Raw genomic sequence first — 22,611 nt, 5'->3', positions numbered from 1 at the left:
ATGCAGTATGAAATCTTGGTCATGACACTGGTGATGAATACAGCAAAGAGCTGTCATTGCAGGAAACAACCACCCTTTGGCTCTGACAGATATAGGGGATTGGGCTGAGGCTTTTAACACAAAGATCAGACAAAGAAAGTTTGTCATGGATTTTTCTCTACCTTTCTGTGCTCTCAAAGCTTCACAGGTTTTTCCCACAGATGATTATTAGAACATTAAAAGAAGTTCTAATTAAGCTGTTGAACACTTTAGCTTTTAAACTACTACCTCTTCAGTAAAGGAAAACCTAAGATTTAAAAAAAAATAAAGTTTTAAAATTTTTTTAAGTTTTCAACCTGCTGTCACCGAAATGCTACAATGATTGCTGTTTGCAATTTGTCATAGTACTAAAAGCTTACATTTCTGACTTCTATATTAGGGGTCTGGGTTTCTTTTACCTGTTGTTGACAAGAAAACCAGCGACATTCAGGTAATAAGACTCACACCAAATAATTTAATAGAAGACTTTTTAAAACATCCAGACACTCTCAAAGTACTGTAAAAATTTCAGTAAGTTACTTAGTCCTATTACAAAACCCCATTACTTAGTCCCATTAAAAAAACCCAAAACAAACAACCTCAAGCTGATGAAGGTTTATGTTTCAACCAAATGCTATAAGCAGGAAAAAAACCCATAGCTAATTATTTATGCCTTTGCACAGTGATGTAAACACTTTAAAAATACAAAATATGTCTCTTGAATCCATTTTTTTTCTTCTTCCTGCTCTTTTGCAACACGCTGTCAATTAACATATCTTTACCTCACCATATGCCTGACAGACACCTAAAAGATAAGAATGCTTATCAGGTCGCCTCCTGGTGCATGGTGGAGACAAAGAATGAAAGTAGCAGGACACCCAAAAGACTAAAAGATAAGGATGACTCATCTCCGGGAAGTCTGTGTGTATCAGGGACTTATGCAATAAAGAGACCCCTCTTTTTTGCTGTATAAAAAACCCCAGGAGAAAAGGAGAGGTGGCATTTTTTTCTCGAGACCCTCCCTTCTCTCGGCACTTCGGCTTCAGCTACGGGACAGCAACAGCGGAGGCAAGGAAAAGCGGAGAACACCAGATCAGCAGGAGTCACTCCAGCCAGAGGCCAGGGCCGGCGGACGGTGATAACATCTTAATTACTCCCTCGTTTCTTTTTCTCTTCTTAACGACTCTTCTCTCCAAAGTAGCTGTAGTAGTAGTAGTATAAATCCTAAAATAAATCCTTGTAACTTGTTTAAATCATAAAGCTTATTATTTTTGTAAATTCATGCATCATCTATGAGTAGTGGCTGAATTTTCCTCACAATCAAAATATAAAATAATAACTCGGATCGTAACACACAGTAAATATGAAGCTAAAATTTTCCACCTTCTTTAAAAATTGCTTTTCCCCTTTTATACTCAATCTTTGCAAGTTTCCAAGTCAATTAAAGGAAAAACATTTCAAGTACTCAAACCAACTCATAGAACTTGATGACAGGTTTGACAACACTGCTCACTCCTGAGCAGCCCTTCATTTTAATATTCGGCAAGAAAGCTTTGGTCATTAAGGAAAACTTCAAATGCATTTGCAATGCTTGTCACTCAACAATCCACCATGGACTATCAACTCAGTTAATGAGAATCAGTCTGAAGTAGTGGCAGACCATTTTACTCAGCTGTTACATTGAGTCTCATGAAAACATGAATAATCTTCTGACATGAATAAGGAAAAGGTATTGCTGTATGCATATAGTTAAAAGATAACTATATTGCAAAGTCACATTTTGCTTTGTATTTTGATGTGAGATCATTCAACATAAACCTTTAAAAGTTTACTGAATACTTTATTTGCAGCAGACAATGATCTCTTTGTACATTTTTTTAACCCTTTTACAAGAATGACAGGATACTGGGATGCCAGGATAATATTTTTACTTCTTGAAAAGACAGAGCTACCAACCAAAGACAAGTTAAATCAACATCACACTTTCCAGATAAGACAAACAGCTCCCCCCTCTACAGGTATTTAATCCTTTGAAATAACCATGAAGTTTTCTCCCTTGATGACTATTATTTATGCCAATGCTTCATTTTCTCAGGAACCTGTCCTCTATTTGGCAAGTAGTCCACACCTACAACACAAACATTACAGCTTCTGGTACACCAAACGATCCTGGCTAGTTACCCACATATTTTTACACTATTATAGATATTTTCAAACTGAAATTGAGAAAGCTGAACTAAAATTAAAGAAGCATGGATATCTGGTAGGAATGGCTAAGTGTTACCCTGAAAGAAAAGCAACTTTCACAGGCTACTGAGATGTTTGCTGTATTGCAGCACACTGGAATTCAAGAAAGAGTGCAAAATAAAACCAAAGCAAACCTAAGCTCAGAAACATATTTGTAGTTACTAAAAGAGTTCTGATACAAGCAAGTATACAGTTTGCAGTGATATCAACTGCACAATTATGGTGCTTAAATGCTGTACATGAAATTATTTTGAACATAAATGTATGCCAGAATTGAAATATATCCAAAACCTAAGCACATTCAATTCAAATAAGCCTACATTTTAAAGTACAATGTGCTAGAATTATAAGAACTTTTGTTCCATTAACTGCTTGTGTAACACAGAAAAGGACAAGCACATTTCAAGCAAAAGCAACAATATGAAAAAGACAGGGTTCAAAATAATCAGATTACCTTGTAATGAGCTAATAAGGGCACCATCTCTGAAATGGAATGTAACAATTTCCATCAAAAAAATCCCAAACATAGAACTCACCAAAACAAAATAAACCTACCAAACCTACACTACATAAACTCGAGGCCTATTTTTATGAACTGTCTCAAGCATTAGACTTAATAATAATGGCTCTCAAACCAGAAGCTATTTAATAACCTAACAAAACTGGTGGAGTAGTATGCATGAGAAGGATATATGAGAAGCAAAGACTGAAACAATCCATATCCTTCTAATATCTCAGCAGCAATTGCTAAGGATGCAGGTACTAGACTAAATGCCATCAGGTTACAGCAGCTGAAAAAAATTATTGCCCAGAAGTGGCATTTCCTGATTGTATGCAGTTAAGTGTGTCACAGATGCAAACTAAAGCACATTAGCTTAAACACCTACTGTGGTTCTCAGACCAAGCTATATGGACCATTGCTTTGATGATCCCCTCATACACTCTTTTCTTGGCAAGAAATTATCAGCATATTAAGAAGATGGGGAGGTTAAAATCTTTCAAAGACAAAACAAGAATGCCTCTTTCAAAACCAGAGGCAGATCTAATCTGCAAATACCAAAAAATCTCATGGATAATTTTATATAGCTCATATTATGAGATCAAAAAAACCTTCTGGGCAAATTTAGTAGTAAAATTCCCAAAGAAGTTGACAATCTCTGCTTAATAAGAGAATTGTTGGGGTTCTTTTAGCTCACATTTTGAAGTCACTGAGAGTAATTCACGTAAGTGTTGTGTATGTCATTCTGTCACTGAAAATGCATTTATATAATACAATTAGATTTTTATTCTTTTTTTCCACATCTGAGACTACTGAGTAACTGCTCTATGAAATGCAAGTTCAGGTTGGTTAACTTCTGATATGTAAACTTTGATGTGTTCCTAAGATTTCTGAGAGGAATGTGATTGTAGCATTAGCATCAGCTTCTGAGACACCTGCACTGGCCTGCAGCACAGCTGGAGAGGTCACAGTGCAAACTATTGCCATTCACAATGGGTCTCCCTCCAGCCCCGATGGAGTAGCAGTATTAAACACCAGCCAGGCAGCTGGCAGCATATTCTTGTGGCTTTTTGTTTTTTCTTTAAATTGGTTGGAAACAGAGGTGATGAGGTACTAACAGGCTGATTTCTGTACTTATTTCTGCTGTCAGAGTGGTTCCAAAGAACATTTATCATTATTGTGATAGGCGCTTTATATATATAAATATATACATATATAAAGCACCACATTCAATTGATTTTTACTCCTGAATCATAGAATCATAGAATCCTAGGGGTTAGAAGGGACCTCGAAAGATCATCTAGTCCAACCCCCCCTGCCAGAGCAGGGCCACCTAGAGTACATCGTGCAGGAACATGTCCAGATGGGTTTTGAATGTCTCCAGTGAAGGAGACTCCACAACCTCCCTGGGCAGCCTGTTCCAGGGCTCTGTCACCCTTACAGTAAAAAAATTTTTTTGAATATTCAACTTGAACCTCCTGTGCTCCAATTTATACCCATTACCCCTTGTCCTATCACTGGTCATCACTGAGAAAAGCCTAACTCCATCTCCCTGACACTCACCCCTTACATATTTGAAAACATTGATGAGGTCACCCCTCAGTCTCCTTTTCTCCAAACTAAAGAGACCCAGCTCCCTCAGCCTTTCCTCATAAGGGAGATGTTCCACTCCCTTAATCATCTTAGTAGCTCTGCGCTGGACTCTTTCAAGCACTTCCCTGTCCTTCTTGAACTGAGGGGCCCAGAACTGGACACAATACTCCAGGTGCGGCCTCACCAATGCAGAATAGAGGGGGAGGAGAACCTCTCTTGATCTACTAACCACACACTTTCTAATGCACCCCAGGATGCCATTGGCCTTCTTGGCCACAAGGGCACATTGCTGGCTCATGGTCATCCTCTTGTCTACCAGGACCCCCAGGTCTCTTTCACCTACACTGCTCTCCAGCAGGTCAGCCCCCAACCTATACTGGGACATTGTGTTGTTCTTCCCCAAATGCAAAACTCTACACTTCCCCTTGTTGAACTTCATCATGTTTCTCTCTGCCCAACTCTCCAGCCTAAGTCTCTCTGAATGGCAGCACAGCCTTCCGGTGTGTCAGCCACTCCTCCCAGCTTAGTGTCATCAGCAAACTTGCTGAGGGTACACTCTATACCCTCATCCAAGTCGTTGATGAAGATATTGAACAACACCGGTCCCAGCACCGACCCCTGAGGGACTCCACTAGTCACACACCTCCAACCAGATTCTGCCCCATTGACTACAACTCTCTGACTCCTTCCTTTCAACCAGTTCCTGATCCACCTCACTACCTGATCACCAAACCCATACTTGATCAACTTATCTACAAGGATGCTGTGAGAGACGGTGTCAAATGCTTTACTGAAATCAAGATAAACCACATCTACCGCTCTTCCATCATGGAACAAGTTGTTCCATCACCTTTCCAGGGATGGAGGTGAGGCTGACCGGTCTATAGTTACCCGGGTCCTCCTTCTTGCCCTTCTTGTAGACTGGAGTGACATTTGCTATTCTCCAGTCCTCAGGCACCTCTCCTGTTACCCATGACTTACTGAAGATGATGGAGAGTGGCCTAGCAATGACCTCCGCCAGCTCCCTCAGCACCCTTGGATGCATTCCATCTGGACCCATCGACTTATGGATGTCCAGATTACTCAGCTGATCCCTAACCCAATCCTTATCTACTACGTCAAATTCCTTATCTATCTTGACTACTTCTGGGGCTAAATGAATCTGGGGCTCATGCGGAAACCCTGCAGGAGTAAATACAGAGGCAAAGAAGGCGTTCAGCACCTCTGCCTTCTTTATATCCTCTGTCACCAGGGCTCCCATCTCATCCCTTAGTGGGCCAACACTGCCTCTAACGTTAGTTTTACTAGCTATGTATTTGAAAAAGCCCTTTCTATTATCCTTAACCTGACTTGCAAGGTTAAGTTCCAAGGAGGCCTTAGCTTTCCTAATTGCCTCCCTACATCCTCTGATGACAGTCCTGTATTCCTCCCAAGTGACCAGCCCCCCCTTCCATGATCTGTAGATTTTCCTTTTCCACTTAAGTTTTCCCAGCAGTTCCTTTTTTAACCATGCTGGTCTCCTAGCTCCCTTACTAGATTTCCTAACCATAGGGATGCTCTGATCCTGTGCTTGCAAATAGTGGTCCTTGAATATTGACCAGCTATCTTGAGCCCCTTTATCTTCTAACACCCTGTCCCATGGGATTTCTCTTAACAGTTGATTGAGGAGGCCAAAGTTTGCCCTGTGGAAGTCCAGGGTTTTGGTCCTACTGGGTATTCTGTTCCTTCCACACAGGATCCTGAACTCTACCATCTCATGATCACTGCAGCCAAGGCTGCCATTGACCACCACTTCTTCGACAAGGCCTTCCTTGTTGGTTAGTATAAGATCCAGCAGCGCTCCTCTTCTAGTCGGCTTGTCCACCATCTGCATTAAGAAGTTATCATCAATGCACTGGAGGAACCTCCTAGACTGTGAAAGGCTGGCTGTGTGAGTCAACCAGCAGATATCAGGGTAGTTAAAATCCCCCATGAGGACTAGGGACTGAAGTTGTGAGGCTGCTTTCAGCTGCCTGTAGAAGGCCTCATCAACCTCTTCGCCTTGATCAGGAGGTCTGTAGTAGACCCCCACAACTGTGTCACCCACACCAGCCTGCCCCTTAATTCTTACCCACAGACTTTCAACTTGCCCCTCATCAGCCCCTGCACAAAACTCAACACATTCTAGTTGCTCTCTCACATAAAGAGCAACTCCACCACCTCGCTTCCCCGCCCTATCTTTCCGAAAAAGTACATAACCATCCATGGCCACATTCCAGTCATGTGACCTATTCCACCATGTCTCTGTTATCGCTACCAGATCATAACCCTTAGCCCGTACACTGACCTCTAACTCTTCTTGCTTATTCCCCATGCTGCGTGCATTAGCATACAGACATTTCAGGAAACAAACAGAGCACACTGGTGGGACTAAATCCTTCCTAGACCAACTGCCTTTGGGCCCTGGTTTGTTCTTCTTGTGTTTGTCCCTAACAGACCCAGTTTTCTCCCCTTCCCCCTTCACATCTAGTTTAAAGCTCTCTCAATGAGCCCTGCTAAGTCCTGCCCCAAAAGCCTCTTCCCCCTCTGGGACAGGTGCATCCCACCTGTCACCACCAGGCCAGGTGTCTCATATAGCATCCCATGATCAAAAAAACCAAAACCCTGTCTTTGGCACCAGTCTCTTAGCCACTCATTGACCTGTAGACTCTTCCTATATACCTAAAATTCCTATATACCTAAAAATACCTATATACCTGAAATATGATAATATTATTATTAACTTGGTATGATTACAGAATTATATTATTTACTCAAGGAGCCAATGCTAATTCTGAATTACTGTAGAATTGTTTCATTCTTTTTGTTTATATTTCAATACTGGAAATAAGCTTTTGTATTTTCCTTTATTTTTTCCCCTTTCTGTAGTGCTATGTAAAATGTCATACAAGAGAGCATTATTGTCTCTGTATAGATCTCTCGAAAAAAAACAACCAACCAACCAAAAGGCCATGCAATGCACTCAGAGATATCCTCAAAATCCATCTTGAACTAGTTAGGCATTTTTCCACACTATATTTTATTGACTGAGCTAGTAAACAACAGTTAACACCATTCTGAAAACGCTTTAGTTTATTTAGTGTGTGAAATAATACAACTTCCCTTTAAACAATGAACTAAGCTGCTGTAAATAGATTTGCTTTAGTCTTCACCCTCAGTAGCCATTTCATTGAACAGATGAGCATGTGTAGTTGCAGAAACTAAAGTCAACACTCAACAACAGAAACTATTCCTAATTTAGCTTCATTTCATGAAGCTATTTTCACAGCAGCTTCCCTGCACAGAGGGTGAGAGTAATGGCAGGCGACAGAGAGCTATGATGTCAGAAACCAAATGACACGCCCATGATGCAAAGAATTGTGTTTTGACTTAGGTCTCAAGTATAAATGGTAGGAATTAACAAGTTGTATCAAAACAAAAATAAAAAGAAATAAAAACATAGAAAGAAAAAGCATCTACTTACATATCAGTAACTGGCTGCATACAGTAAGTGCTCTAAAACACTGCTCTGGGGAATTTTCCAGGCAGGAATCAATGCCTACTGAAAGGATCCAGTGCTTAAGATGTAGAAACAGTGAAGGAACAATGGACATTACCAAACTAGCTTTAAAATTGGTAGGAAACTGGTGAAAGAGGTTATAGGAACTGTAGTGAATAAAATGAAATTACTAAAAAAGTTCCTACTTTATCAGTCTCAGAATCAGTCTTAGTCTTTAGTACATTTATTACAAAGATGAACAAGCATGACAACTGCAAGAAGAATTATATTAGCACACAGTAGGAACTGGATGAATCTGAAGACTGAAAGAAAATAAATGAGACTCTTGCTATTAAATTTTGTGCCACAGGTCACAAACTCTTATTCTGTAGCTCAATTAACATTACGCTGTTAGGTGGAGACTTCTCAGATTCAGAGAAGAGATGAATGACAAGGGAATCCCTAAATCAGAAGAATGACCACAAACACCCACCCAGACACATCTGTCAAATACGTATGCGAATCAACACTGAAATTTACCATAGACAGTCCTCCCAGATGATTAGTAAAACTACTTATGAGAATGATTTTATTTTCACCTGATTTTTTTTTTTTTTGTCAATCCCAATCCTCTTTTACAAGCATCCATACAGCTATAGGTAGATAGACCCATAATTAGAGCATACATAAGGAAGAGTGGCCATAATAAAGCAAGTCTACCATAGAGTAAGAAACAAAAGGAAAATGGCTGTTAAAAAATGGAAACAAAATTGTCTATGATAAATACACTGATAAAAGATGAAGAATTCCCCGATTCCCTGAAGGACAAACAGGGCTGTCAGTGAAAAAAATTGGGGGTAAACATGAAAAATTTTCAAAGTAAATCAGTGCATCACTTAAATGTCTCTTCAGCAAAGAACAAAGCCACTCCTCTCCCTGATTACTCAATGAGATTGCTTGCTCTGATAAAGGATTGAACTTCACTCTGGCTACACTTAATTTACTCCTCATTGTTCACCTAAAGCCAGCAACTCTAAGTGACAGATGTTCAAACATTGTCTTATCCTGTGTAAGTCAAAACTATGTAAGCAAGAAGATAGCTGGGTTCAGAGGGGAATCAACCCTCCTTAAAGCAGGTGAAAACTGATTATACTTAAAGGACAAAGGAAGTGCTTTCTCACATATTTTTACTTCAGTGACTGAATTGTATTGAGATGCAATTACTTGATGGAATTTATATGGCTACAAGAACATCCTACCACCAAAATAACACTAATTCAAAAAGTATGAACAGAATATTACACCTCATGAATTTGAGACTTTAAAAATTTCCACCTATTGTAGACCTGAAACACCTGAGCGGTGAATCCTTGTCTCCTTACTATATGTTTTCTAAAGACACCTTCTAAGACATGGAGTTTACCACCACTGGTATGAAAGGCTAGCTGTGTCATCAATTTGGTCCCCAAAACATCTGTGACATTAGCACACATTACCTAGGAGCAGGTTTGGACCACACATAAGCAACTTCTACTCTGGGAAAATAAATCTCATTAATTAACATGTTTTGGTTAATATGGCACTGAAAGCAATTTATTATTTAATTTAGATGAATCACATTAAACACAAATAAATATGTAAAGGCACCAATTCTTGCCCTCACTATAAGTAAAATTAGTTAATAGGTCTTTTACTATGGAATATTTTCCTACAGCAAACAATCTGGCTGGGTACACACAAGCTCTGCCAGTTCTGCTGGACCTTTTTCCACATCCAATGTGTGCGTGTGCACAAACACAGAGTGCCATACCAGTGGCCTTTTTTTCCTTACTTCTCCCCCCAAAATTCAACAGCTATGAAGGATCAAAAAGTGCTGTAGGTATAAACAAAATGTCACTGGGTTTGGGAACTATCTTCAAGTACCAGCATAGATTATCTTGTAAATCAGACATTTTCTCCAGTATTAAATGACTACTACAAGGCTTTGATTCAAAGAGTGAAAAACTAAAAATGGTTTTAACATGCTAAAATTTACTAAGTGTAAATGATGAGTATCAGCAAAAACACAATGGAAAGATGCAGAAATCTGATCGAAAACCTTCCCCTCCCCTTTTTGGAGTGGTTGTAATAATAAGCCCTGCAAACGTTTTTCTTTGGGGGTTTTTTTGTGCCATGATGAGCAGGGTATTTAGTCCCATGTGCATGCATTGATGCAATGCTAACCAAAATTTCAGCACTGGGCCTATGCCCTGTAGAGAAAGCAAGTTCTAAGCAAGCTTACACTCAAGTTTCATTCTTTTAATTTTAAAAGCAGTATGCAGTATAAAAAGCACCAATCTGAGCTTTACATTTTCATAACTATAATGCTTCACAAATAATTTTAAAAATGTGTTATTTTAAGTTTGCTTGCTGCACTAAAATCAGACACACTTAATATTTGTGACACCTTTTCTATAAAAAAAGAAAGTTGGAAAACAAGTTTTCAAGTGAGTTTTATAACCAAAGTTCAGCAGCACTTGGAGATGCCCCAAGGGAAACCCAAGGTCATCTGCCCCATGGTCTGTAATCCTCCCTGTAAGACAGCACCACAGCAAGAGAACTCTGTCCATGTTGGAGGATGTATTACCTGAATATAAAACACATCTTCACCTATGGAAGGGTATGAATAAAAACAAGAAAATAATAAGGTTTCAAAAGAAATCTCTGAATTTGGTGACTATTTAATCTAATGAGCAACAGTTTATTAAAACCATTCCTACAAGAAGTCTCCCAAACCAAAAGCATACCTAAGCACTAGCTTGAAATCTGCTCTGCAATACAAACAGAATCAAGACCTCCCCTGACTGATTAAATCACAAACCTATCTCTCCAAGAGGTTAAAATTTAAATGAAAGCTTAGGCTTTGCAAATCCCATCAGATTGTCAAATATGGATATTATGTAGGAACCCCATCTGTTCATGCAGCAACATGAATATGCAACGTGACTGATGCTGCAACACTTGCATTCACATTGTGGAAAATTTGTAAGTAAGCAGTTCCTGACTACAATTAAATCAGGAACAAAGTTCTGAAAACATATTCAATAGCTTGCTTGCCGCAAATACGAGCCTCAACACTAAGTTTGTTTCTCCTCCTCTCACATGAGGAGGTAATGAAACTTTACAGCAGAGGTGAATTACCCTTACCATTTACACTGAAGTTTCTTATTCTTTCTTGCTGGGTAAGGTGTCCTGTTCCTCACAGTGCAACTGTCAACCAACTTTAATACCAGGGTTTGATATATTCTTCAATCCACCTTACATCTGTCAATATTCATGCACATGGTCGCTCAATCCAGCAAACATCTGGTTCATACTATCTTCTTTTTTTATAGAGCACATTCTCAAGTTTTTACCTCTGTACGTAAATAACCTCTGACTAAAGACAGGATTGGGTCAATTCTACATCCAGTAGATCATAACCACAGCCATCCGTTCCACAGCACTAACAACTGTGTGCCAGCAGAGTGAAAACTTATGCACAAATCACCACCCTACATGGCAGGATCAGGATGGGAGGAGAGCTTGTCCAACTGCCAATCCAGTTGACTGATCTGGCTACAACTAAGCAAAAGAAACCTCAGGACCAGTAGTGAATTTTTTTGACAGTGGCTGCCAAAACATGAACTAACTGGTTTTATGGATGTTGGACAGCTCTCTTGGAAAGTATCTCCAGGATGTTAACTTATTGCAGTAGTGTGTAAGTTATTGATTAGCATTAAGAATACATTTTAAAAATTCCTTCCCTCATCAGATGAAATGTTTTGTCTTGACCAGTAAATCTCCACGGTATCACATTTCCATTATTAAATAACATCTGTTAATTTTGAGAGGTCTGAAGTTGTTGTTGCTGGTTTGTTGGTTTTTGGTTTTTTTTTTTTATTACACCTGCATATTTTACTTTCCAAGTTTTCCATTCAGTACTTGCTATTTACAAAAGGTCAGGAATTCCTGTAATGGCTCCCTCAAATCATCTACTAGGCAAAGACTCTTTTTAACAAACACAAGCAACTCAAACTAATAGAGACTTCTCTGCAAGAGCTCACTCAGAATATTAACAATCATTCTCTATGCTTAAAAACTTAACTACAAAAAATAAATATATGCTGGAGAACAATTTATGCCTCTCAGTTTCCACTAACGAGGCCCTGGATTAGCATATAAACTTAATGAGGGAGAAGACAGATTTGTAAATCTGCCTAAATTCTTGCTCCCCAGTTTTTTAGTATATTAAGCTTGGCTATAGCTAGTGCTTCTATCCAGTGGCATTTAAAAACCCAACCGATTCAAGAGTAAGATTCTTAAGAAACTTCAGAAGAATACATCCAGCAGCTTCCAATCACATGAAACAGGAAATAACAGGGCTGCAAAGCTTTAAAACAATTTTTCTAATTCAAACAACTGAAATACAATGCATTTCAGAACAAGTTGACCACAACCTAGAAAATAACATTAGACATCAGCTGTCTACCCAGGAAGAAAATATTAAAACCATGTTACAATAATTCTTCACTTTCTGATACCATACAAGACATTTCTCCTAACACTAGGATTAAACAGAAGTTTACACCAACATGCATACCAAGATATATACAGAGCTGAACACATACAAGGAATACACAGATTAGGTTTCTGCATCTCTCCAAAGCACAGCAGATGTTTCTCTAAATTCAAGGCATAATTATTTTCAATAAGGAATTAAACAAAAGGAACTACCATCTTCAAGTTCATATTTTTTTCTCCTTTTCTCCTGTTTAATGAAGACAGGAAGCTATGTTTTCTACATAATCTTTTAAAAATCCCCACAATACCCTTACAAGGCACTTGACAAATGTGCAATAAATGTATACGAAAGAGGAAGCCGGACCATGACACATGAAATACCCTGGCATATATTTCTCTGGAGCTCAAATGAAAGACAGACACACAAAAAGCACTATCTTGGCAGTTTTTACAGTTGTAAAGCAAAATATTTACCTAACTTTAATTTCAATCTCTCAAATCAAGAACTTTCCATCTCGTTTCTTTCAGAAACAAGTATATTTCTACCTTGCACTCAATGAGAGCAGATGCAAGTCTCTTGCATACTGTACCTGACCTGTGGTTTTAGATTACAAAACATAAACATTTTCTGTGAACAGTATCATGTACAAAATAATAGAACCAATCTACAACAGGGGTTAAGTGTTTATCACTGCTTGTTTCCTTATTTTCATATTTGGCTGAAAGCTTTCATTTGGTAGCAGGACTTGGACATAAGTAGTACACATTTCCATAAGAAGTAAAACAACCTCTCTCTGGCCAGGAGGAAAGATGAGGAAGGTGAGTAAAGGCAGTCAGTTCAGGTTTTCCCCTATGTTTAGTTCTCCTTTCTCTCCCAACAGAGGCAGTTCAGGAAGTGAAGCTGTTCAAATGCACAGTTTTTAATGTGCCATGAGTGAACTCACAAAACAGAAGCACACATTGGTGCCAGAATTAGCAGCTTATGACAGAAAATTGCAGGAACTGGCAGCCAAAGAAATCCCCAAGATACCCTGCATTGGTAACAATTCAGTGGACATGATCTGAAAGCAGGCAAGGGTGAAGGCCAAAGCAGTGGTGAAACCGAGTGAGAAAAAATGGGCAGCTCCCAAGAGGGACAGATGCATTCAACCGATTTATGATTTTAGGCAAGGTTAATCATCTTGCAATTTGGACAGATAAATCTCTCATGTACTTCCCTCTCCCTCCACACTGCACTTGGTCAAACTCATATGATGACCTTTTTAATTCTCCATGCCTATCCCCAAGTTACTTCACATACTGGCTTTGGATCATGTGTCCACTGCTATCAGTGCCTACACTTCCACAAACTTCAACTTGCAGGATAACATCTCCAAAGTCTGATGTAATTTATTTAAGGTACATCAGTGTAAGAGCTATACAGATAATATCCCTTCAGAAGAGCAACCACAGTCACAATGGAGAGGGAAAACAAATCCTTTGCAAAGAAAAACTGAAGTGACTGAATAATGTAATATTTGTTATGGATAATTTAACTATGAACTACAAGGAAAAAAAATAATTTCAAATCTCATCTAAACTGTCAGAATAAATTACTACCAACAAACATTCAACACAATGAATTTCTAAGTCCTCATTCTCACTGGTAGTTGAAAGCTCTTCAGATTTTCACCGAACACAAAACATAATGAAAGCTCCAAACCTTCAGAACAAAACACAAAACCAAATTGGTTTTTTGGAGTGTTCTGTCTTGATTTTTTTAAGACTCTTACAAGTGCCCTCTACTACTCCATGAATAGACTGAATGAATGGACTCAGTTTTAACACTGACAGAAGTAGTAGCCTGGTAAATTATGGCAAATTACAACTGAAACCACAGATAAATATGCAAACATCTACGTTAAATCCCAACAGCTATGTCAAACTGAAAAGAACACCATGACTAAGCCAAAGGACAGAAAGAGCACAAACATTGAAAAAGGACAACCACCAACCAGCAGACAAGCCTTCTTACATACTAGGGAAAACACTTTAAAAAAACATTCTTAACATATGGAAGAAGGCAACTGTACTGCTTCTTGACAGGTAATTAACCTGAGAAACAGACTAGAGCAAGATACTGAAGAAAACAGCTAAAATACCAAGCTTAATTCTTGTCTCACATCGACAAATGCCCTTAAGGACAGTATTCTCTGTGTGGGACTAATTTAATGCATATGTAAGAACAGAAATCAGTATTAAAAATACATGTGCTATAATACACTTGCACAGGTAAGCGTGTGCCTCTGAGATGAACATCTTTATAGGTAGGATTAGGAAGGGTTATTTTCTCCTCCTACGGAGTTGCAGAAATCCTTATTAGAGCTTGGCTTCCTGTAAAACATCTGGCGCTGACACAAGCTACCTGACTACAGGAAATGCTGTTCTAGTGACACAACAAAAAATGTTTCTCTCTGTGTCATGAAAAAACAGACTGGAAAAGACCACCCTATATGCTTCACATTTTATTCATCTCCCTACTGTATTTGAAATCATAAAGGTGACCATAAGGAAACCGTAAGGTGCTGTACTTGGACAGCTTTAGATAAATACTCTTCCCACAGTAAGAGTATTTGATGCTGCCACTGAAATTATGTTCCAGAAGGGTGGGGTTTTTAGCCTCCTCCTCACCCATAAGAGCTTGTCACAGAGAAGTGCAATTGCTCTCATCACCTCTGGTTATGCCTTGCACCTGTGGTCACAAGCTCATAGGAAAAACTGTCTTCTCTGAAGAACAGGAAGATGATGACAAAAGGTTTGATAAATTTCCTGCTAAGAGGGAAGTGAAGATTTTTTTCCTCCTAAGAGTGAAGCCTCCGAGGCTTAAAGCTCTAAAACTCACTACAGCTAGTGGAATGGTGGGTCACTGCAAGTTCATAAGAATGACAAAAAGTGATAACCTCCAGACAACTCTTACTCCCAGTAACAAGTGCACCCATAAACAAAGCAGTTACTATTTCTGCTGCAGCAACTGAAGGGTGGAGAGAGGTGTGGGTTGGCAACACTGAAAAAAGCACCCTAGAAAGAAAATGGACCAGAACATCATTTTCATCTCGGAGATGCCAAATTGCTATCAAAGGCACAGTGCTTTTGGTCACTGCAGAGAAAATGAATTATCAGCAAAAATTGCACTAAAAGAAAATATATTAGTAGCTGATCTTTTCAAGTATAATCAGAGAAGCAAACACTTCTCTCATTTCATTTTTTTCTAAACTCAGAAAACGAGGCCCAAACCTGTTAAGAAAATGGGATCTGTTCATATGAAAATAATTAGAATCAAAGCCAGAAAACTCTCAAAAGCTAAAATATGTACAGATAAAGAAAAAAAGAAAACCAAAATTTTAATTATTTAGTAATTGAAACACTCAGAGAAAAAATAGTCACCTCATGGAAGTTTTAGTTTTATCTACGTAGCTTTCAACACAAGCAAAGCACAGAGTAGCCCAGAGCCACGTATTTCAGAAACTGCTTAAGAAAATCCCAGCAACTTCATCAGATGAAATGATGCAAAACCCTGAACTAGTTCACTTATACGTAGTTTTCTGTGTGCCTGTTCACTGTTGCTCTTAATTCCAGAGATGTCTGTTACATACCTTTGTTTTCCCCTTTTTAAAAATCATCAGCATAATCAAATCATGCAAGCTTGCCTAGAACATACTTCACTGATACAAAACTAGCTGTTGATATTCTATTATCAATTTAATACTTAGGCTGACTTAGTAAATGCCATAACTTTAATGCAGCTTAACAATACTTTAAGAGAATATATCTAATTCTTCTATGTGAAAGCATTTTTGTTATACTGAAATAAAGATACTTGAATTGCAAATATTTATTATTTCTAACATTGGGAAAACATGGAATTGCCACATTAAAAATCATAATATCTTTTAAAGTGTCTATATTCTATTTTTACAATTTGTAAGAGCATAGCAGATATAAATAACTGATCATCAACTTGAAAGTACATGAGTTACTTCTTCTCGAACCAGAAGTATAGTTTCTTTTTCCCTCCAAATTAAAAACAAAGCCCACACATCTAATTAATCTTAATGCAACTATACAAGGAAAAAGATGAGAACACACTTTCACCAGTGTAGAAAGTCTCTGACAAGATCTCTTCTTCAGATTATAAGTACTACTAAAGAAAGATTTGGATAAATTTCCAAGAACATTCACAGCTGAGGTGAAGGAGCATTGGGGAGACAAGTACTGTTACAGCTGGGCTGAAGCTAGTTAACTGATTTTTTTTTTCAAAGCTAACTTAAGGAAGTTTTATTTAGTCTTGACTCCCCCATATTATACACTGAAACTGCTCTTCAATCTTGCAAGCAAGAAGGCCCAAATTCAACATATTGCTTAGAAGACTTCCAGAGCACCAGGCGCTGTACAGGGGATGTGTACTTCTGAGCCCACTCTGCTTCTGCTCACAGATGAAGCTTTGAAGCTCACCCGGCGAATAGTCCTTCAGTTTTACATTGTAACTGGTATTTCAAGTAAAAAGTATGAAACACAGAAGTTAATTACTACTTCACCAGTTCAGATGTTAATAGAACGAAACTTTAAATTTAGGTCTGAAAAACAGTATCTTAGATATAAGCTGTATACCTATTATCAACCATGAGAAAGCATCACAGTTTGAAGCTTTTTAATGCTTAGTTTTTGCACCCCAAGTGCAATTAAAGCACACTTTTCTGCAATTAAAGAACTGCCTAAAAAGACTCTGAAGATTGCTCTAGGAAGCTTTCTCTTCAAAAGCTGTTCAGCAGATTTCAAAAACCTAAAAACCAAAACAACTACCAGAAAAATAACCAAGTAAGTAAAAACCTCAAATATCTCCGGCTTCTCTAAGAGGAGACAGAAATGCATTCCCTGCACTCATGGAAATGGCATGATGGCACATGTGTTCTGGTAAGAAAGGGTCCAGCTCTGAAGTGTAATTATTTCCTTTATGGGACTATATGCTAAATAGAAATATCTGTGTGAATTTTGCCTCATTACATCTTCTGAGCTAAATTCTCCCACATTTGCTTCCATTCATTAATGGACTACATCAAGGACCAACTTGGTCCTGCCTGAACAATCAACGCAGCACAAAAATTAAAGCTTGAAATAGAATACATTCCAAATCATGATTAAGACAAAGTGTTTATTAAGTTAACCTTGCATGTCAAGATTTATCCCCTCACACGTAAAACCCACAGCACAGAGGTAACCTTGTGCTGATCTTGCTACAGCTTCTCTTGTTGAACAGTACTTAGATCTATAAAATCACACAGGATGTGGCAATGTAATTTAAGCACCATCATTAAACAGATTACAGTATTGTCCTAACAAAAGAAAAAAGGAAGATCTGTTTTAAGCAAATTTGTGAAAATATTTTATCTCAAGTATTATAATTTCCTTAACTTCTCCCTTGAAATCCATAGCTCTACATAAGATTATTTTTAATTTAAGCACCTTTTCACAAATAAAGGAAAAAAGTCTCACAGTGAAAGCATGAAGACTAAAATTCAGCAAAAGGTTTAAAGCAAATTTTCACACAACTTTCATCAGCTGAAAACAAGAGTATTAACAGACGGCACTATATTACCAGAACATGCCATAATGTCATATGTAGTATTTTGTTTAAATTAAATGAATTATTTCAAAATGCTGTTTAACAGTAGTGATTCCTTTGCACCAAAAAACAAAACAACCAACAGGCAATAACCACATTACACTCACATTTAGTCACACATTTACACAAGTTTTTTTCCCAACCATCCCCCAAATAATTAGCTTGCAAAATGCTTGCAATTTGACGTTAAAATTATTCAAAATCACTTATTCAGAAACAAAAATGAAGAGGTTGTAGTATGTTGTTTTAGCATTTGTTCATTTACACAGCAACCTCAGACCTCCATGCAGTCAATCCACAAAACACTTAACACAGAGAGAAAAAAAAAAAAGCACAATGGAAAAAAAATGCTAAAAAAGGATTAAATAATTTCATAATATTTATTATTTTTTAGCGCTTGCCACAAGAACGAAAAAAATGGGGAGGAGGCATCATGAATACTAGGTTAAAATATACCCACCCCTAGCCGAAAGCTTTTTGGTGTTGATAATCTTGGCGGCGTACTCCTGTCCTGAGGTGATTTTCATGCATCTCCTCACTACGGAGAACGCCCCTCTGCAAACCAAGAAGAGGACACTGTAAGCCCGAGGGAAACACTTCGCTGTCATTACCAGGGTTTCAGGGAGAGGTGTGATTAAGGCAAAATTAAAAAGAAAAAAAAAAAAAAAAAAAAAGATTTCAGAGAGTACCAGTGAGCACTGATTTTATTCATCTAACGGTAAACTCCGGTCAGAAACGGTGGGTACGACCGGACCCACGCCCGGCTGTCACTGCCGGAGGCGAGGCGGAGGGAGAATACGTTTCGACTTATCACACGGCCGACACACACCGTGGGGACAGCGTGGCTGTGCGCCTATATCCGTGTGTCCCCCCTTCCCGGTGACACCGGCGCCCTCCCCGCCCGCCCCGCCGGGCCCACAACATGGCGATCGGGGCTGAGAGCCCTCCGGCCCCGGCCTCGCGCCGCTCCCGCTCCCGCCCCGCCGCTAGTGGGTGCCGCGCGCCAGCCCCTCACCCACGGCCCCGTCCTGCACGGCTTTAATCATTAAGAGTAATTAATAAGCATAAGGCAGCTCCTGCACCAGAGGGTGTGCGAGGGCAGCTCCCCACCGCCCGCACAGAACCTCTCGCCGCCCCGGGGCCGTACACACCCGGGAGGGGGAAACGGGCAGGCACGCTGCCCAATTTCCCACCCAGCAGATAACCCCCGGCCGCAGGGCTGGAGCAGGGGCGCACCCCCTGGGCTTTTGGGAGACCCCCGGTCGCGGCACCCCCCCACCGGGGCTCCTTAAGTCAGCACCGAGACTTTAAGACAGTCTGCGGTGCCTTCTCCACCGTTCCCCCCCGCCTCGGCCACGCCGGTTCCCCAGTCCCGAGCCGCTCCCCCGCCGGCGAGGCGCGCCCGGCGGGCTCTGTTCTTACTTCCCGAGCTCCTCGAAGAGCTGATACTCATCGGAGAACCGGGTGCAGGTAGTGGTTGAGGCCATCATGAGGACGGGCGGCCGCCGGTAGCTCCGGCGGCCAGGGACGGGTGAGGCAGTAACGGCGAAGAGGCTGTGAGGCGAGGCGAGGTTCCGAGCCGGCTGCTTCTTCTCCTCCTCCTCCCCGCCGCCGCCTCCTCCGTGACGGGGCTGCCTCCGCCAGCTGGCGCGTCCTCTCCGCGCAGGTCTCCGGTCTTCCCCCGCCCTTCAGAGAAACAAATAAATATATAAGTAACGTCTTTCGTTCTCTCTCACACGCCGGCGCCGAAAAGGAAAGCAAAACCGGGGAGGGGTCGTGGTGCCGCCGGCCATGGGCTGCCTTCGCCTCCCGCTCCCCCCCGCGGCGACCAGTTGTGGCCGCCGCGCCTCGGGCCCGTCTGCCGGTGCCATGCCTCCCCCTAGCGACCCCGGCCCGCTCGTCGGGGGCAGCGCACCGTGGGAGCTCTCACTCGGCGACTGGGGCCCAGCGCTGCACCGGCAGCGGAGAGCAGGACCCTGGACCGGAGCCCTTCCCTCCGCGGGGGGCAGCGGGGGACGCTCGCGCCCGGCCCTCCTGGTCCGGAGGAAGCGGATGCACCTGCGACCCGTTCCTCGGCGAGCGCCTGACGTCACCAACCGCCGGGCCGCCCGGGAGGGGGATAGAAACGGAGAGGAGGGGGGGGAACAGGCGGGCGGGCGGTGGCACATGGCGGGACGCGCGAGGGGCGGGCAGAGGGCGCTGCAGGGGTGTTGGTGGTAATGGTAATGGTTATGGTAATGGTGATGGCGATGGCAATGGTGGTGGTGATGATGATGAGGGTGCTGGGTGAGAGCCCCCCCCGTCCCGTGGCGTCACAGCTGCCCCGGCCGCGTGCGGGAGGGGGTGTGTGACACGCGCGTGCGCGGGGTCGCGCGCTGTGTTGCGGGTCCCCGTGGCTGTTGCTGCGCGGAAGGTCTCCGTGACATTCAGAGATCTCCTGAGGCGCGGGCCACTGCCAGGCGCTGTTTTGCTATGGCGTCAGGGCCACGCTAAAGGGAGCTGTTATCTGTGGGTATCTGACGTGGCTCATTGTTACCACAGCTACTCATTATTACCCTCAAAGCAGCCATGGCGGGTCTGTCATCCGGGGCTGAGGGGGGGGGGGGGGGGGGGGGGGGGGGGGGGGGGGGGGGGGGGGAAGGGAAATCTCAGGTCAGAGGTGGAGCAGCCAAGGGGGAATGGGTGGTGGGGAAAGGTGTGAGAAGAAAATCAAGATGTAGATGTTGGCTGTCACATCAAGGAGATGCCAGGACACGCGTGCTGTGGAGGGAGCATGGTGTTAACCAAACTCAGCACTGCCAGGGAATAACAGTTGTGCTTTGGAGATGGAAAGGGCAGAGAGCACAAAGCAGCGCACGCACACATGGGTGATGATCAAGAAAAAAAGTAATAGTCAACAGCTGCCTCCGTGCTTTCACCTTGGGCTAATTTATGTCCCAAATAAGGCAGACTTCTCCATTCACAGAGCACACAACCACATCAGAAAATCATAGAACGCGTTGGTTTGGAAGGAACCTTTAAAGGTCATCTAGTCCAACCCCCAGCAGCGAGAAGGGACATCTTCAACTAGATCAGGTTGCTTAGGGCCCCATCAGTCCTGACCTTGAATATCTCCAGGGATGGAGATATTATCAGGAAGGTCATGATAAAGTTTCCCTGGACACTTCTCTCCAGTCTGAACAACCACAACTCTCTCAGCCTGTCTTCATAGGAGAAGTGAGGAGAGGTCTTCTATCCCTCTGATCATTTTTGTGGTCCTCCTTTGGACCTGCCCTCACAGGTCTATATCCTTCTTGTGTTGGGGGCTCCAGAGCTGGACACAGTACTCCAGGTGCAGTGTCACCAGAGCAGAATAGTGACCACACATGAACACAAAATGGGGGCTTCTCAGGCCATCTAAACTGTAATAAAACTCAAGAGGGGATTCTGCAGGATGCTGGACTTTGGGGTGTTTGCAAGGTAATTGCTTTCAAAATAATGCTGAAATCAAAAAAGCATTTGTGTGTGGGAATTTTGCGAGATAAGTGAAAAACGTGCATGTTTACAGTTGATTTGTCCCATAGGATTTTCTTCTCTGAAATTGTTAAAGTACTAGTGACAGATAAAGAAATGCTTGTTGTTGGAATTCTAACAATTTTCAAAACCAAAACTCACCATCTTTTTCCTTTAGAAAGCATTTCAAACATGCTGCCAGTGGCCTGGTAACGTCACCTTCCTGGACTAGGCTTTACTGCTGCTGATGTGCTTCACTTTGGGCAAGTCATGTCCTTTTGCTTTTCTTCCTTTCTGATAAACTACATGGTAGTGAGATAATGAGTTAAATTAACATCTGCACAGTGCTGTAAGCATTGAAAGAGTTGAAGATGTCAGCTGGCAATGCACGAGCATCACTAGGAATGTAACTAGAGTTTAAGTAGGCTGCCTAAAGCTTCTACATCTTTATTTGAGACAGCAATGTGTGCTTGTAGCTCGGAAATCCTGGCCAGCAGTGTGGCCAGCAAGTCAAGGTGATTCTCCTCCTCTGCTCTGGTGAGGCCCCCTGAAGTGCTGTGTCCATTCTGGGGTCCCCAACATAAGAATATGGAGCTGTTGGAGCAAGTCCAGAGGAGGCCACAAAGATGGTCAGAGGGTTGGAGCACCTCTGCTATGGAAATAGGATGAGTGAGTTGGGGTTGTTCAGGCTGGAGAAGAGATGATTCCAGGGAGACCTTAGAGCACCTTCCAGTACCTGAAGGGGCTACAGAAAAGCTGAAGAGGGACTTGTTACAAAGGCATGTAGTGATAGGACAAGGGGGTATGGCTTTAAACTGGGAGGAGTGGAGATTTAGGTTAGGCATTAGGAAGAAACTATTAACTATGAGAGAGGTGAAACACTGGCTCAGGTTGCTCAGGGGAGCTGTGTATGACCCACCTCTGGCAGACTTCAAGTTGAGGTTGGATAGGGCTTGGAGCAACCTGGTCTAGAGGGAAGTTTCCCTGCCCATAGCAGAGGAGCTGGAACTAGGTGATCTTTAAGGTCCTTTCCAATAGAAACCG

At 41.5% G+C, this 22,611-nt stretch overlaps 1 protein-coding gene across 2 annotated transcripts in view; it reads right to left on the bottom strand.

The window, feature by feature from the left end:
* CAMK2D (calcium/calmodulin dependent protein kinase II delta) overlaps positions 1-20,111 on the bottom strand; it is a 139,365-nt gene extending 119,254 nt beyond the window's left edge. Inside the window, exons 1-3 of one of the 2 annotated variants that reach the window (XM_030450930.1) lie at positions 19,991-20,111; positions 19,498-19,761; positions 18,536-18,630 (exon numbers count right to left, since the gene is read on the bottom strand). In XM_030450930.1, the coding sequence (XP_030306790.1) occupies positions 18,536-18,630; positions 19,498-19,565 (163 nt within the window). In that variant the 5' untranslated portion in view covers positions 19,566-19,761; positions 19,991-20,111. The remainder of the gene's footprint in view (positions 1-18,535; positions 18,631-19,497; positions 19,762-19,990) is intronic. The other variant, XM_030450929.1, reaches the window with a different exon arrangement.
* Positions 20,112-22,611: the final 2,500 nt, after the last annotated feature.

This window comes from Calypte anna, chromosome 4B (assembly GCF_003957555.1).
Source record: "Calypte anna isolate BGI_N300 chromosome 4B, bCalAnn1_v1.p, whole genome shotgun sequence".
In the NCBI taxonomy this organism is placed as follows: Eukaryota; Metazoa; Chordata; class Aves; order Apodiformes; family Trochilidae; genus Calypte; species Calypte anna.
Note: the sequence above shows the minus strand (reverse complement) of the source record. Positions and strands in the feature narration are given on the sequence as shown.